The sequence below is a fragment of the Eleutherodactylus coqui genome, chromosome 8 (genome assembly GCF_035609145.1).
Source record: "Eleutherodactylus coqui strain aEleCoq1 chromosome 8, aEleCoq1.hap1, whole genome shotgun sequence".
Taxonomy (NCBI): Eukaryota; Metazoa; Chordata; class Amphibia; order Anura; family Eleutherodactylidae; genus Eleutherodactylus; species Eleutherodactylus coqui.
In genome coordinates, this window is record NC_089844.1 from 77,382,999 (window position 1) to 77,400,141 (window position 17,143).

Consider the following 17,143-nt stretch of genomic DNA (forward strand, 5'->3'; position numbering starts at 1 on the left):
GTAACTTGGTGTTGAGGCTATTCTTGGCACTGTACCTCGTTTATAACCTCGACTTCAGAGCTGATATCCTGATTCCAGGATCACAGAAAATGCTCAGTCAATGGACAATAGTGAATTTTTATTAACATATCTTACAATGTGGGTCAGTTTGTTACACGTCTCATGTATTGGAAAGTTCTCACTATCCCACAGTAACGTACTGTACAGAAATGGCCACTGAAGCATTGTAGCACCCCGGTGCAGAACACAAACACACATTCATATTATTTTAGATTTTCAAATCTGCAAATATAAAATAGAGAAAAGAAAGGGAAATGTACTAAATGAACGGAGAACTCAAGCTGTGTATAACAGCATACATTCAAACAAAAGGGTGCAAATGGGAAGATGAAAAAATGCTCGTACTGTGCCACCTATTAGAAGGAAGCAATCACCGACCTTTTAACCAGCCTTGTAAGAATGACGAGGGGCAAATAGCCCAAAACAGTCTGTCTGTACATGGTTAGCTTTTCCTTCTGGAGAAGACTTTGGCTTTGGCTTAAATTTCCAGTAATTGGTACAAGACTGGTTAAAAACTCTGACATTAACTTGTAGGAATGCTGCCTTCTAATAGGTGGCGCTGTAGAGGCATTGAATTTCCATTTTCCTCTTTACATAAATTTCCCAGAGGAGCATGGATGGCCTTATAAGTCTCCTTACAGCTACTAGATGCTCTCCCTAAGTAGACACTTTCTCCATTTTGATCCAAATAAAAGGGATATTATTAGTCTGTGTTGCCATGCTACGACTGGGCTAGGGCTACATGACACATGGCGCTGCCCATTAGTTGCTGTAAACGCAGTGAGTAGGCTTCTTTCAGACCTGTGTTAGGGTTCAGGTCAGGGTTTCAGTCTCTCTGCACCAATTTTGGAGAGAAGAAAGCAATATAAAATGGAAAACAACAGATCTATTTTTGATTTCAATGAGGTTTAAAATAAGAAAAGGAAAGGCTTCCATTCAATTAGGTTTCCATTTTTTTGGACAAAAACCGCTGCAGACTGCAGAATGGAAGCCTTTCCGTTGCCTTTCCTTTTTTTTTTAAACTCCATTGAAATCAATAGGAAAAAAACTGATCTGTTTTTCAGTTTTATTTCAGGATCTCTTCGTCAAAAAGGGAGCAGACACCCAGAAACCCTGAACTGAGCGCTAACGCAGGCGTGAAAGCAGCCTTAGCCATCATGGTGATCTGAAGAATTCCAAGCAAGTCATGAATGTTGTGTTAAGAGTTGCAGTAACGCCATAGTTTTACAGTGACTAGCAAAAGTACAGGAACCCATAATGGCACTTCTGTTTATGGTAAATCCACCATGAAACATTTAAAAAACTTTGCAGAACTCCATGTTTTAATTCTTAGTTAAGCTATAAAAAAAAAAAAAATGTGTTGAGTAACTTTGTAAGCTCACATGTGGAAGTGCACATCGCGATGAACAAGGCACAGTCCCGCCGACCTCATTTTGCCACTGAAACCTTATATAAAGGGAATATGACTCTCAAATATGCACTAATAGGCCCATGTGCATTGTTGTAGCTAAAAATCTTAAACCAAGGACATTTAATTGTAAAATTTGGTTTTAGGTTCATAATGCTGAATGGATTTCATTTCCTATCTCTTTGGAGGGGTCAGAGTTCCCATTTTCATATACAGTGCTCCAAATGACCCGGTTCCTTTCATATCCATAGAGGTGAAGGGATTTTCCCATGACTTAAAATAGCTTCACATCCACTCTATCCTTCCTGGCTGCTGCTGACCAGGTCATGTGACTGCCACAGCCAATCAGTGGCGACAGAAGGTCATTAGCAGCGATTGGCTGCAGTCACACGTCTTGGCCAGCAGCAACCAGGAAGGACGGAGCGGATATGCAGCAATTTTAAAATAATGGAAAACCCCTTTAAATAACACTAAAATCCTTTACAGTGTGCAGATTTAGACCTTATGCCCATGGCCGTAACGGACTCCACCAGCAGAATATCGCAGTGGAGTCCATCATGGCACCCCCCAAAGACCCTATACTCACCCCTCCGGATCCGCAGCCTGAATCCCGTCCGGTGAGCATGCGCAGTACAGCACATGATGCGTAATCACACAATACTTTTGCTGTGCTCACAGCGGAAGTATCGTGTGATGGCCGGCTTCCATTGACTACAATAAAAGCCGGCCATGTGTTTTTCCACGGCAATTAGAACATGCAGTGGTTTCTTTCACGCTGTGGAATTCCACAGCGTGAACATTAAGCTATTAGTTTCAGAAGAACCTCACAGCTGCGGCCTAACGCCATGGGTTTCACGTGGCAGAATTCCGGCTGTGGGCATTAGCCCTTATACAGTAGCACCCAACTGAATTCAATAATAAACCCATATGCAGCAAGTTCCCCAAGTTCCCTTGGCTGTAGACAGCCAAGCTGAGCACTGTGGCTTGTTCTCAGGTGTGGGACGTCCCGTTCATTTGTCACACGGCCTTTCAGCAGCTGACTCCTATTCAAGTGAATGTGATTGATCTGCTACACCAGGCACCACTACCACTGTTGAGAAAGACCTGACGATCGATACGCGTTTAGCGTCCTCACATTTCACATCCGTATGTGCAATGCTCTTTTGCTAATAAAGGTGAAGTTTTATGGTTGTAGCTATCCTCCACTTTTTAATTTTGCTCTTTATTGGACTACTACCACTGTGCCTAGTATACAGTGAAGTGGCCGCTAAGCAAGGGTCCTGGGCGGCAGACCCTCACCGATCAGATATTGATGCCCGATCCCAAGGATAGGGAACAGATTTGCAGATCTGTAGCCAGTATAACGATATGTTTCAAAAGTCAGGAGCACCTGGAATATGGTTTACCAATGCAAAACCCATAACAGATGTCACTTACAGCTTAGAATCCTCAAAGCCTGCTCACAAATCACACCAGGTATACACAACCGCGGAGTCTCTTTTCATACTCACCTGGCCCTCGTACCTACCATGTCCCCTAGCAAAGTCAGTGCGCACTGCAATATCGCTTTTTAGAAGGCTGTATGCACGATCCCATTCATCTCTATGGTGCGCACACGGCCTTCTGTAAAGAGTCATTCTGCTGTGCATGCATGGATTTCCCTGGAGACACCACAGGAATGGGATGGGGGGCGCTGGCCAGCGTGAAGAGAGGCTCCACGGACACTACGTCACTAAAACCAAAATCACCATAACTTAGTCTGTGGCGCTTATAGTTGGTGGCAGGTTCCCTTTCAACTATGCTAATGAATAACTGGAGAAATAATAACCTGCAGCATTTGTGGGGGGCACATTTTTGCAATTTGGGATCAACAATAAAGACTAAAAGGATATGACTGTCATGTTACCAACAATATGGATATTAGGAATGCATGTCTTTTTTAAAAATGCTACCGTATTCCTGGCAGGCCTGAATGTGATAAGACGCTCTGCAAAGGCCGACTATCTATGGCATCTCTGTTACAGAATCGGCATACTGTAGATTAGAGCGTATACAGCAGGTCCTAAATCCGGACGGGATTTTCTTTCCTCTCCATGTGGTTGGGATTTTCAAAACTTCACCCGCATGTATGATACTGTAAATGATAAATCCACAACGCTTGAGCATACTGATCGGGCGAAGTGTCCGAACAAGCATAAATTCAATGAAAAGTGTGTATCAGCAGAGTGCGAGGTATATTTATAAAGGGAGGGTTCTCACACTAATTGGCTGGCAGAGAAGAAGGCGGAGGACCCGCTATGTTATCAGGTCAAGAAATAGTCCCTAATATTGCTGACAATGGTAGCTGTAAAATGACTAATTCCCATTCCAGCAACTGAAGATGAAGGGATGGAGCAAACTTCGGCTCTGTTCATACATCGGTCGGCTGAGTTCACGCTGGTGTTTTTTTTTTGGAGGATGCAGTTTTACAAAAAGAATAGAACTGTAGAAAAAGGAAGTGAAACAGAAATGAACAGAAAGCATTCTTTCCAATTTTTGGTGGATCCATCAATAAACAAAAAGCATGCTTCCGTTTATTCCTGTTTCACTTTTAAGCGGGCGACAAAGTCACGAGATTTTGTAGTGTTGCTACAAATCACGTTTGTGAAGCCCATGCTTTCCTATAGGTTCATTCACACATGCGATGTTGTGTAGCATGCAACAACCCGACACAAAAACCTTGCAGGTCCAGTGATATGCCTGCGACTCGCGAGGTTTTGTAGCTTAGGTTTCCCTATGGAGCCTTCCTCTCTGTTGCATCGCATCGCATGAAAATACAGTTTTCCTGCCATGCAACTTTGATAGTAGCAAATGCTACTGCCAACGCTATAATCTAAGCCCTAGCTGCAGGAAAAAAAAATAAAAAATACACATCCATCACCTCTCCTGCGCTGTCACAGCCTGCCCGCATCTTCTCCCCGGGTTCCGGCACTGATCATCATCTTCTCTTCTGGCTGGGGATTCAAAAATCCACGCCTCCTGGAAGCACTAGCTGTGATTGGCTGACGCTTAGCCAATCACAGCCCGTGCTCGATGAATGGCTGGCAAGTGCTGGCTGTGATTGGGTAAGCGTCAGCCAATCACAGCCAGCGCTTCCAGGAGTCGGGGGTCTTTGAATCCCCGACCAGAGGAGATGATGATGATCAGTGCCGGGGACCCAGGGAGAAGATAGGGCCGGGCTGGCAGAGCGGGAGAGGTGATGTATGTGAATTATTTTTTCTTTTCTAGCTACAGCTTATATTTCAAGTCTCGCCCGAAAATCCTTGCATGTGGTGCTACAAAATCACAGTATTGCCACGAAAAGGCGCACGGACCAGCGATGCGATATCGCTGCGATTTTCTTGCGGCAATGCCGTGTCGCCCGTGTGAAGGAGGCCTTATCTCTTGGTATTTTAAACAGATTTATTGTTTGTACTGTTTCACTTATTAACTTTCCCCTGCCTCATTATTTTCACGTCTCCTGCCATCTGCGCATGCTCAGTAATAAAAACCTGACCCAAAAATGTGATCAGAAAAACAGATGAAAACGGATTGCGTTCTGTTTGTTTCCATCTCCCATTGGCTAAGATGTAAAAACACACCGTTCCGTTCCCCCCCGGTATTTTGAACTAGAAACTAAAGCGCAGCCGTCTGAACTTTTGCTCCAGTGTAAAAACCTGAATGGAGACAAAGATCGAGAAACCGATTGAAGCTGAAGGTCTTCAGTATCAGTGCATTACTTTCGGCGGAAAACCGCAACGTCTTCTTTCCGTTTTACTTTTCCCAAATGGAACAACCAGACGGGAAGCAAAAACGCCATTGTGAAATGGCCCTTATTTGAATACATTCAGCATGTGAACAGGGAAAGTTCCTGCCAAACATAATAAAGCCCTATGCATTCACTAAATGTCAGAGAGTCTTTTTGGGATACACTGACTTTTTTAATTTACTGTACAGTGAGGTTTAGTCTGCACTTTCCACTTGGGAGGGGGTGTGGGGAGTACAATGCAAGTTAATACTGCATGTCATAGCCTTCCATCGGAGGTGTATCTTGGGTAATACTCCTGGTATACACCTCAAATGGATGAACAAACAAGACATGGACTAGGAAGGCAAGCTAAATATGTAACACAATTACTGTTCGGAAGAGTTCAGAAACTTGGTCACGTTCACTTTAGCTGAAGATTTGCCCTCCATAACTTACAAATTGGCGTCCAGTAACCTGTGTCACTCCAGTTGAGACTACAACTCCCAGCCGGCAGGTCGTACTTGAAGGTGCAGTTTAAACACGAGATACATTTTGCAGACCGGTGAAATGAAGAATTGTCTAAAGAGCCGACGAGAGACCAAGTTCCATTAATGTACTTCAATCATTTACACTGAAGAACAAATCGGGTTTCAGATTAGATGATCTGTTTTATTATTTTCTACATTTTTTACAAGACCTAGATGCCCATTGTCTTGCTCGGATGTCATTTCAGCCTAAATTCACTGCATACAACACAGTACTTACCCTTGCAGAAAGAACAGAGTTGGAAACCAATGATGGCAAAAGAAAGAATACAGCAATCCAACATCACATTTCATTTTCTTATCTAGCGAGAGTCTAAAATTCCTGAGAATGAATTCGGTTTAAGCAAAAGCGTTAAAAAAAAAAAAAATAAAATAAAGTCTTTCCGCAGACCCTCCGGACAAATAACGCACTTATTTATATGTCCCTGAATGCATGTATTTTTTTTCTATACACACATACAGTAATATTTATATATGATTACATTGCAATTTAAAATTATCATTAACATCTGTATACCATCTGTAACTATACAATATTTCACAGGAAACAATGTGTTTTACAATGGATTTCTAATTACATATGAACACTCAAAAGGACACATTAATAGATTAGTTTACAGTGAGCTTATCAAACATTTAAAAGTGCAGTCCCACTTAGCAAATATATCGAAACGCACTCGGCCACACTAAATGATCGCTTTAGTATGGTTGAGTAGCTTGAAAGTTAAGGCTCAAAAAGCCCCCCCCCCCCAAAAAAAAAACCTTAAATAATCACAATAGATCACAGCACATTCACAACAATCTCTCCCCTCTGGCGGCTTCCGCTGGAGATGGGTGACCCAAAGCAGCGCTAACAAACCCTATTGTTGGGCTGTACATAGCCGTGCATTATGTGTGTCAGTGAAGTCTTCAGTGACTTTGTAAGTCGACACAAGGATGTAGCCAGAAGCAAGAAATTAAAACAAAAACAAAAAAAAAATGTACAGAACCAATAGAAATATTCTACAAAGAAGCAGCAAAAAAAAAAAAAAAAAAGCGTCTTGAACATTCAGTATTCATTGTGCTTTCGGGACAAAGCCGGCCGTAGTGTTCCTTTTCTTCTGCCTTTAATACGCCTAGCTCTTCCAGTGCTTGCAGGGATGTATTAGTACAATAGCACCTAATCACTAAAAAGCTTTATGATGGCAGGGATCGCACCTGCTTCTTCTTTCTGTAAGGAAGCCCTTTGCTTCTTGCTAGCAATTTCATTTGCGATTGCATTGATCTTCACAGGCCATTGTAATGCGGGCCCCATCTCTTATTGATGTGATCAAACGTGTGCGTCACCCACTGTTGCTCTAGCACATTGTAACGCTCCTTGCAGATGTAGAGAGGTTTTCCACGTCTGCGAAAAGATGGAAAAGAATGGAATGAGCAATTTAAGAATATGAAGAAAGAAAACAAAAACACAAAACAATGCACCAGTAATGAAAGTCCAATCCAGAAGTACGAAGGATAAGCCACGCTATGTAGATCACTATAAATGACAATTAGCCTAGGTTTAGGCAATATTTCATACTAATTTAAATGTCTCTGGGGGGCTAACAAAGTGGAGGAGTTACCCCAGTTTTAGGATAGAAAAAGGGTTAGTAGTTAAGTCAGCTCCTATTAAACCTTGTGTGCCCATTCAAACAATGGCGCAAGCATTCCAGTTCACTTATACGTATCACTGCTGCAATGCCGGACCATTAAGGCAGTGGTCAGGGGTCTCTGGATCCATCAGACCCCCTTGCCTCTGGACGATAAGGCCCTTATCTTGCTGAAAACAGCGTCTTCTAGTCCGAAAACATGTAGTATCTTCTAAACGCAGATAGTCGAACTCCATCAGGACGTTTATTACAAGATGATAACCAGCACTTGTTATTACCTGAGTTCTCGGTCTTCCTCACCGTGTGCATCAAGATACACAGAACCCCAGAGACAGAATCGGTGTCCCCGAATTATAATTATTACTGAGGCGTTGATTAGCAGGAAAATCCCTGTACCGGCACCACAGTTCTGGGAGTGCTGTAATGGAAGAGATACGTTTTCATTTGTTAAAGGAGGACCAACTCTTTCCTTACACTCACACAGTAGTGGGCATGGTTTGGGTAGTTATCTGAATGTAGTAATATACACATAACACAATCTAATTTCTAACACTAAACTGCATTACTAAAGTCTACATAAAGTAAAACATCAGTGAAAAAATGGAACATGGAATGGTAGAAAAAAAAAAAGGAGCAGGCAAGATAGGCCAGCACATTTTAGGCATCTATAACGTGTCCTTCCATATAGTAGCCAGTGGTTGCACCCACTAAATGGCCCGATATTCTTGTATTAAAGGGGCACTATACATATCATATGAGCACTATAAACTAAGTTTATGGACTTACAGGACCAGGCCACAGAGGCAAGGGGTGTGTTCTTTTATATACTAACTGGCCTCCCTGTCCCCTTGCTGTCAGCCCTGGAAGTCTGTGTTTATTTTGTGCATTGGTCCTGGGCTTTAATCCTGACCAATAGCAAAAATACGGCGCGGGATTAAAGCCTCTGCTCCAGTAATCAAGCAGGAGTAGGTCAGATCCTCGGCTCGAGGACCCAGAGCAGAAGGTAGAAGCGTTTAACCACTTCTGCCTTCTCCTTTCCAGGCTACATAGCACTCAATGAGTGCTATGTACCAAAAAGTGAAAGCAGAAGTGGTATAGCAGAGCTAACACCTGGTGATCAAGTGACTGCCGGGTGCGCTCTGAAAAAAAGAACTGCAGGGTCCTAGCAGACCCAAATTAGCTCTGTCAGTGAATAATGTCACTACAGTGGATGTTTTTTCCTGCAACTGGGGCTCCTAAGGATGCCCCAGCTACAGTGAAAAGTATGAAAAAAAAGAAATACAATATGAATGACCATCAGAGGTCTTATAGGACATCTTGGGGGTCATAGATGGTAAGAATAAGTAAAAAACAAAATTTACAAAAACAAAAAAATAAGAAAAATTTATTATATATATATATATATATATATAAATAAAAGAAAATAGTCGCCATATGCACCCTGTAATCCAAACATTCAAATTATGTATCAAAACATCCAAAACAAAATGAGTAACCCATTCCCATACTTTACTTTTAAAATGAGTATGTTTACGCTAAAATAAAACTATAAAATTCAAAATATACATTTTTTTTAGCTTTTTTTTACCCCTAACAAAAAAAATAGCCTTATATTTAGAAGAAAAAAGAAAAAAAAAAAAACACAGCAAAAATGCATTTTTGTAGCTGAAGAAAAAAAAATAATATAGGCTGTAAAACAACCACATGGGTAAAATCCATAAAAACTGCCTGGTCCTTTAACCCCTTAAGAGTGTTTTGTTCCTAATCAGATTTAATGCAGCTCAGCAGAGTGTGCGAGTTCATGACCCATTATTCTTCAGGGACTTTTTACACGGGGCAACGATTGCCAAAGCGATAATTTATGCGTAATCATTGCTCTGTATCACACATGTTCAGTACTGCTTGGCTTTTAGCTCACCTAAATAACCAAGTGATTACTGGCCTGCGTAGTGACCGTCCATCTATGAACGACCGACTGTTCGCAGTGAACTGAGTGAGGAGGGGAAAATCTTTAAAAAAGGGGTATTCAGGGATCTTACCATTGATGACCTACCCTCAGGATAGGTCATCAATTGTTGATCGGGATGCCTTCTGATCCGCTGAACCTCCAAGCCTGTTGTCCGCTGTCATCGGTGGTCAGGGCCAAAAGTGTAATAGATAGCTTCACCACCACTGAAATCAAAAGGAGCAATGCCACCTATTACACTTCTGGCTCCTCACTGCGGTCAGAGCTGGCAGTGTAATAGGCGGCATCATTCCAATCGATTTCAATGAGAGTGAAGCAGTCTGTCACACATCCATCCCTGACTACCGATGAAGATATCTTGCCCCTCTGCACTGAAGGATCCGCTGATTTGCAGTGATCTCGAGCGGTCAATCAAATATTAATGACCTATCCTGAGGCTAGGTCGTCAATAGTAAATTTCTGGAATACAGTTTTAAACTTCAAGTTTGCTCGTTTATGTCCGCAGAAAGGTCTATCAAATTCTGACTGGAGCACATATAAGTAGACGGGGTCTGCAAGATGGCCGCAAGTGAACTTATGCAATTCTTACATTAAAACTCAAGGAGGAGTACGCCGATGTCTTACCAGAACACATTCACAGACATTCTGCTGCTTGCAACACAAACCCTTCAAGCAAACAAATGTGCCACAAACGAGGCAAAGTGCTGGATCCTTGGGAACTTTAGTGCACACCCCGCAGACCTTCCTATGATAATATTGGAAAATGGTGTTGTAAACTTCTGGCAGCTGAAGAAGCCGCGGTAAATCCCACTTAGTCTCCTGAATAAGAAGAGCCTGAGGAAACAAAGGTGCAGAATTAACAGATAACACCTTGTGTGGAGAAGTGCATTCTGTACAGACCCCGTAGGAAATCCACCCAAGTATACCAAAAGCACTAAGAGAAGTAGCAAGTGAAATGTATCACAGTCACATGTGCCATATTCATAAACCGCATCTAAATATTGTTCTGATATGTATCACAAGTGCGGAGAGTTTTTCCTATCATTCTGTTACATTAGTTTTTTGAGGGTGAAGTTGAAAAAAAGCAAAAATAAAAAATCTATTGCATACATCTACTTGGTCTGGTTGTTGTTCTGTAAACAGAATCACTTCTGAGCACCATTGAGATATCAGGTCGAATGCAGAAGCTGGCCAGTCGAGGCAAGCCGCGCTGGTGAACTCTCGCGATGTCTGAAGGATGGATGGTAAGATGCCTAAGCAGCTGCACAGGATAACAAATTCATCTTCCTCCTGTAAAATATTAAAAACCTCTGAATTACTGATATAGAAGAAAAGACAAAACATTTAATTTTACTCTATTTTAGGCAAAATTGTCCTGGAGGAAAAAAAAAAAAAAAAAAAGAGAAAAAGTTACATAACAGAGGTTTCCCCACAATGGACAATTAGATGCAGGTCTCATCTTTAGGACCACAACTTGAGAACAGGAGCTTGGCTGGTTTTTTTTTTGTGACGCTCATGAATCTTAAAGGAGCGAGCACCACATATGCAGCCACTTCTCAATTCATTCCCCCCTGGATGCCAGGCATCTCCCAGAAGGGCGGCACACCTGCGCTAGGGATTCCGCTTTCCTGCTCCGTTCAAGGAGCAGGAAAGGGGAATCCCCGCAGCCGGATGGCTCCGTCACTGGATGGAACTGAACAGCCCCAGGCGGATCCCATCGACTATAATGGGGTGCGCCTGCTTTCTGGTTTGGGGACAGAAGAAATAGGGCTTCATGCAGTGTTTTTTTCTTCTGGTATTTGCAGCCAGCAGGAGGTTCCATCGCAGACGTAAAACCACCCGAATACTTTTTAACATTTGTAGCAACCCCCAATTTGATGCATACAATATAATACATGCAGCAGATGACAGTACGATACATGCAGATGAGGTTTTGAAAATGCCATCCACATGTAGCGAATGTCTTTAGTGTGGAAAAATTAGCATGCTGCAGATCTACAAATCCACAGCCCACTGATGCTTTGGCAGAAATATGGAGTATTTTCACCACAGATTTCAACCCTTTCATATGTGGGGTTTAATCTGCAATGCATTCTCAGCAAAAATCCACATGCAACATATGCAGATTTTTGCCACGGAATTGCTGATTCGCAGTTTGAAAATTCTACCGTAAGTGGGGTCGGCTTAAGGCAGCGTACCTGGCAGCTTGGAATATCTGTTCCGAACAGATGGTGCTGGAGAAGGGTTGTGATCCTCAGGAAAGGCAAACAAAATTGCTGCACATGATGCTCAATGGACTGTGAGGTCCAAGCAACAGGACTGGTCTGAGGACAAATAAAGAACCATTAATGAAAGATTGTGAACAAATGGGATATAATAAATAGCAAAACCCAAACAAATATTAGATACACTTCTATTCTTTTATTCGGCTACTACATTTTCTGGTAAATACACAGCATAAGGCCCATTTAGACAACGATTATTGCTCAAAAGATGTCCAGCTCTGTTCTCCATAGCCTGCTCCGCTGTATAACAGCCGGGCGCTCCGTGCAGAAAACAGCTGGATGCAGAAGACAAGTGGGGATACCCCGCTTGTCTTCTGCATCCTCCACTCGTAGCGCCCGGCTGTATAACATGGCGCTCCAAGCAGAGAACAGCTGGATGTGCAAGACATGCAAGGACACCCCGCTTGTCTTCTGCATCCTCCGTTCGCAGCGCAAGGTGATCGCTCATCTTGAGCGAACATCTTGCGCTGCGAGCGGAGGACGCAGAAGACAAGCGGGGTGTCCCTCGCTTGTCTTCCGCATCCAGCTGTTTTCTGCATTGAGCGCCCGGCTGTTATACAGCTGAGCGCTCCATGCTGGGTGTGGAGAACAGAGTTGGACAGCTGCGTTCTTCATACCCCACCTGTCATCAGGGAGCAGGATACAGCTGAAAGAATAGTATCAGCTGTATCCCGCTGTGAATACCTGATAAGGCTCATCGTTGTCTTTCAGCATGCTGAAGGACAACGATGAGCGAAGGCTTAACGAAAACTGCACAATGTTAGAGCAGTTACGCACAATGATTATCGCTCAAAAGACAGCTTTTAAACAAATTTTGAGCGATAATCGTTGTGTCTAAATGGGCCTATAGAATCACAGTACAGAAGTCAATCACACTACATCTGGTTGTCTGGTACCTTTGTAACATCCTCCGTCTCCTCTTGGTATAGTTCTCCTGATGATAATTCACTAATCAGAAAACTAAGCAAAGCTTCCCAAGACTTCCCAGGAGAATAAGAACTCTGTCAGCGAGAGAGCAAAATAGAGCATTGTAAAAGATTGCAAGGACTAAAACTCCAGGTGACAAAGATTGTAATTACAGAGGTTAAAACTGCAAAAATCATCTAATGATACTACAATTAAAAAAATAAAACAAATCAAAATAATAAAATAAAAATGTTAAGAACATTAACAATAACAACATAATGTGAATAAAAAAATACATTTTAACCCCTTAGTGACCAAGCTTGTTTACGCCTTAATGACCAGGCCAAATTTTGCAAATCTGACATGTGTCACTTTAGCATGGAAAAACACCAGAAAGGTTTTGCATATCCAAGCGATTCTGACATTGTTTTTTCGCCACATGTTGTACTTCATTTAGGCAGAAAAAAAAACCCGATAGAATTTGTGTTTATTTAATAAAAGCACCAAAATTTGGAAAGTTTTGAAAAAAAAAAATCGTAATTTTTTCACATTTCCAACTGCAATATCTCAAATATGTGCAAACATAATATAGAAATTTTTGCTAAGATAAATATTTCCATCCGTTTATTTTGGGCGCACATTGGAAAAACTTTCGTTTTTTTTTTAACCATTTAGAAGAAGTACAAATTTAACATTACTTTTCAGCATTTTGAGGAACACTTTGTTTTCCTACACCAAGCCAAGATTCCAAAGGCTCATGGGAGTCAAAATGATACATACCCCCACAAGTGACCCCATTTTAAAAACTAAACCCCTTAACGTATTCACTGAGGGGTGTCATGAGTGTTTTAACCCCACAGTTTTTTTTCAGGAGTCCATGCAATTTAGAAGAGAAAAACTAAAATTTCATATTTTTGCAGATATGTCATTTTAAATTTTTTTCTATAGTACACATGAAAATGAGGATTTGCACCCCAGAATGGATACCCCTGTTTGTCCTGTGCTCAGAAACATACCCTTTGTGGCCCTAGTATTACGTCTGTATGCACAATGGGGCCCAAAATGAAAGGAGCAACCGGTGGCTTTCGGAACAGAACTTTTGCTTGAAGGAGATGTAGGCCCTATTGCACACTTGTAGAGCCATTGAGTGACCAAAACGATGGAGAACCCCCACAAGTGACCCCATTTTGAAAAGTAGACCCCTTAACGAATTTATCTAGGGGGTACGATGATTTTTCTGACTTCACAGTTCTTGAATGAATCTAAGCCAAGCAGAAGGGAAAAAAATTATGATTTTCATTTTTTTGGCAATTGTGTCAATTTAAAAACAGGTTTTTTTTGTACAGTGTACATAGGAATGAAGACGTTCACCCTAAAATGGATACCCCCATTTGTCCCGTGTTCAGAAACATACCCATTGTGGCCCTAATCTACTTATAGGAAACATAGCTAGGCCTATAATGGAAGGAGCACCCGTTGGATTTCAGGGTACAACGGAATAAATTCCAGGCCCCATCGCCCACTTATAGAGCCATCGCACTGCCAAAACGATTTAGAACCCCCACAAATGACCCCATTTTGAAAACTAGACCCCTTAACAAATTCATCTAGGGGTGTACTGCGAATTTTGACCCCACAGTATTTGACTGAATCTAAGCAAAGCAGAAGGAAAAAATTACGATTTTCATTTTTTGGGCAATTTTGTCAATATAAAAGCAGGTTTTTTTTGTACAGTGTACATAGGAATGAAGACGTTCACCCCAAAATGGATCCCCCCGTTTGTCCCGTGTTCAGAAACATACCCACTGTGGCCCTAATCTACTTACAGGACACATGGCTAGGCCCATAATGGAGGGAATGCCCGCTGGATATCAGGGTACAACTGAATAAATTCAAGGCCCCATTGCCCACTTATCCGGAAAAAAAATTGACTTCCTAAAAATAACCCCACCCCCTGCCATCCCCATTTTTTGGCATTCCCTAAATATTACATAAAATGCGGTTTATATTATTACTTTTATGTCCGAAGACAGGGGTAATTACGGAGGCTGGTTTACATGGGGCAAGAAAACCGTGTATCCACCCTCCTCTCTTGCTTAGGGGTATTTCGTGACCTCAGCGGCAGGGATGGGGTGTAAAAAGTGGCGCTCTGTGAGGCTTTGTAATCTTGCTGCAGTGCGGCGGTCTCACACAGAAGGCGCTCAACAAGCTGCTCCTGGAACTGCATGAAGGCGAGCGTTCCGCGGCTTCTTGTAAATTACGGATTACAGGTAGCGGTCTGAATAACGCCGGGCTCACTCAGCCGTAGGCAGAAACTGCTTGCGGAGGCCCGCAGCGGATCCCATCTGTGAGCCCAGCTGTGACCCTGCGTACGGCCGCGTAATGTACTGCGCATAACTGCCTACTCACACAGGCGGTCATGCGCAGTACTTTTTTTTTTTTGTATTTCCCGCACCATCGCTTAGAGATGACACAGGTACCCGCAGCCCATGTACAATGTAGTTGCATATGGGCTGCGGGTATATCCGCGACCATGGAGCACAATGGGCTCTATGTTGGGGATATCCGCAGTAAAATAGAACCTGCTGCGTTCTCTTTTCTGCGAGTGGATTACGCAATCCCAACCCACTAATGTGAGCGGAATTGTGTAATCCAATGCGATTGATCTGCGTATTACCGCTAATCAAACGCATGCGGAATCCGTAATTCCTATCCGGTCATGTGAGACCGACCTAAGGTAGATCGCTACCTTTTTATCACATGACCTGGGACCGCTCAACGAGGCCACCCTTCACTGCTCCCGGCGACCGTTGGTCGCTGGGAGCAAGGAGATTTTAAATTTTCTGGGCTCCCCAACTCCTGCACATGTGTCTGGTGTTTTGCGGCGGTCGCATGTGCAGAATCCGGTAAAGTTCACGGAGGAAGATGGCGCGGGGTGCAAATACTGAGGCCTCTGGTAAAAAGTTTCATCTCCTCTCACCGATCGCATCGGCGAGGGGAGATGAAACTACCTTTTTTTTTTTTTTTTACTTTTACGTGATCTCCAGGCTCTCGGCTAAGTTTTGTAGCCAGGAGCAGGGAGAATTTAAGTTATCCTGGCAATCCACGGCTTTTGCGCATGCGTCTGCCGCTTTGGCGACGGCCGCGTGCGCAGAAGCAGTGGTAAGGTCCGCGGATAAATCCGGGGGCCTTAGGTACGTAATTTCATCCTCCCTCACGGATATGATCCGTGAGGGGAGATGAAATGTAAGTGTTTAAACTTTTTTTTATTACTTTTTTACACTTTTTTTTACTTTAAATGATCACTGCTATCTATTGGATAACAGTGATCATCTCTGCAGTGACATCCCTCTGCTCCGGGCTACACATGGCAGTCAGGAGCAGAGGGATTTTAAATTTCCCGGGTCCTGAGCCCCTCTGTACAGGCGTCTGATGTCAATCATCGGGCGCACATGCGCAGAAGGGGACTCAGGTCCCGGAAGACCGGGACGCCGCTGAGGACCGGGGGTGAGTATTTTCACCTCCCCTCATGGATCCGATCCATGAGGGGAGGTGAAATTAAGCAGATTTTTACTTTTTTAAAACTTTTTCGCGATCGCCGCTATCCACTGGATAGCGGCGATCGCGGGTCCCCGGGGACATCTCCTGGTTCCCGGCTACCTTCAGGAGCCGGGAGATTTTAAACTCCCCGGGGTACCCATTTTTCTGCGCACGCGCGTGACGTCATTCGTCTGGCGCGCATGCGCAGAAGAGCCGCGCCGGGTCCCAGAGGACCCTTTCTCCGCAGCAGACATCGGGGAACCTGGGTGAGTATTTTCAGCTGCCGTGATGGATCCGATCCATCAGGGCAGGCAGCTGAATCTTTAACTATTTACTTTTTTTTTTTTACACTTTATTGCGATCGGCGCTATCCATTGGATAGCGCCGATCGCAATGCCGGGGGAGACTGCCCGCAGCCCAGGATGACAGCTCCATGCTGTCGGCTACCTGCGGGCACCGACAGCATGGAGCTGTCACGTCCACAGCCCACGGGGCTTTATTCTCTGCGGGATGCATGTTTTTACGTCCTCAGAGAATAAAGCCCACTTGGGCAGGACGTAAAAACACTATGGGCTGGTCGTTAAGGGGTTAATAAACAGCAATAATAATAAAAAAAAAAAAGTCAGGGATTCTAATGTCAGCTTCAGGAAAAAGTAGACCAGCACCTCCAAACAATATGAAGCAAACTTGTATTTGCAATGCTGTTTCATCTGAATGCAAAGTACAAACACACAACACCCGTGAGAGCTGCAGGATATTAGAATTGTTTTCTAATTTTACATAGATTGTTAGATTGATAATTAAATTAGAAAAATCACCAAAAATTCACATAAAAACTTGAATTATACAATAGTCACTTTCTGATGAAACATCCCCTTTATGTGTCAGATAGTAAGTGACGCAGCTCAGAATAATGCATATACGTCTGTGTGTATGTGGGTCTTGTGATTGTTCTCAGTAAGGGTGAATGCACAACCTGGATCCTGGTTGGATCCCGCAGCGGGAATTCTCACAGAAGGATGCGAGCCATGCCCCTGCA

The 17,143-nt window shown here is 43.1% G+C and overlaps 1 protein-coding gene across 1 annotated transcript in view; it reads right to left on the reverse strand.

Annotated features, from left to right (window-relative positions):
• Nucleotides 1–5,882: 5,882 nt before the first annotated feature.
• UBR3 (ubiquitin protein ligase E3 component n-recognin 3) overlaps nt 5,883–17,143 on the reverse strand; it is a 169,937-nt gene continuing 158,676 nt past the window's right edge. The window contains exons 33-38 of the mRNA XM_066577805.1: nt 12,555–12,659; nt 11,572–11,697; nt 10,484–10,663; nt 9,998–10,207; nt 7,686–7,825; nt 5,883–7,163 (exon numbers count right to left, since the gene is read on the reverse strand). Coding sequence (XP_066433902.1) covers nt 7,046–7,163; nt 7,686–7,825; nt 9,998–10,207; nt 10,484–10,663; nt 11,572–11,697; nt 12,555–12,659 — 879 coding nt within the window. The 3' untranslated portion in view covers nt 5,883–7,045. The remainder of the gene's footprint in view (nt 7,164–7,685; nt 7,826–9,997; nt 10,208–10,483; nt 10,664–11,571; nt 11,698–12,554; nt 12,660–17,143) is intronic.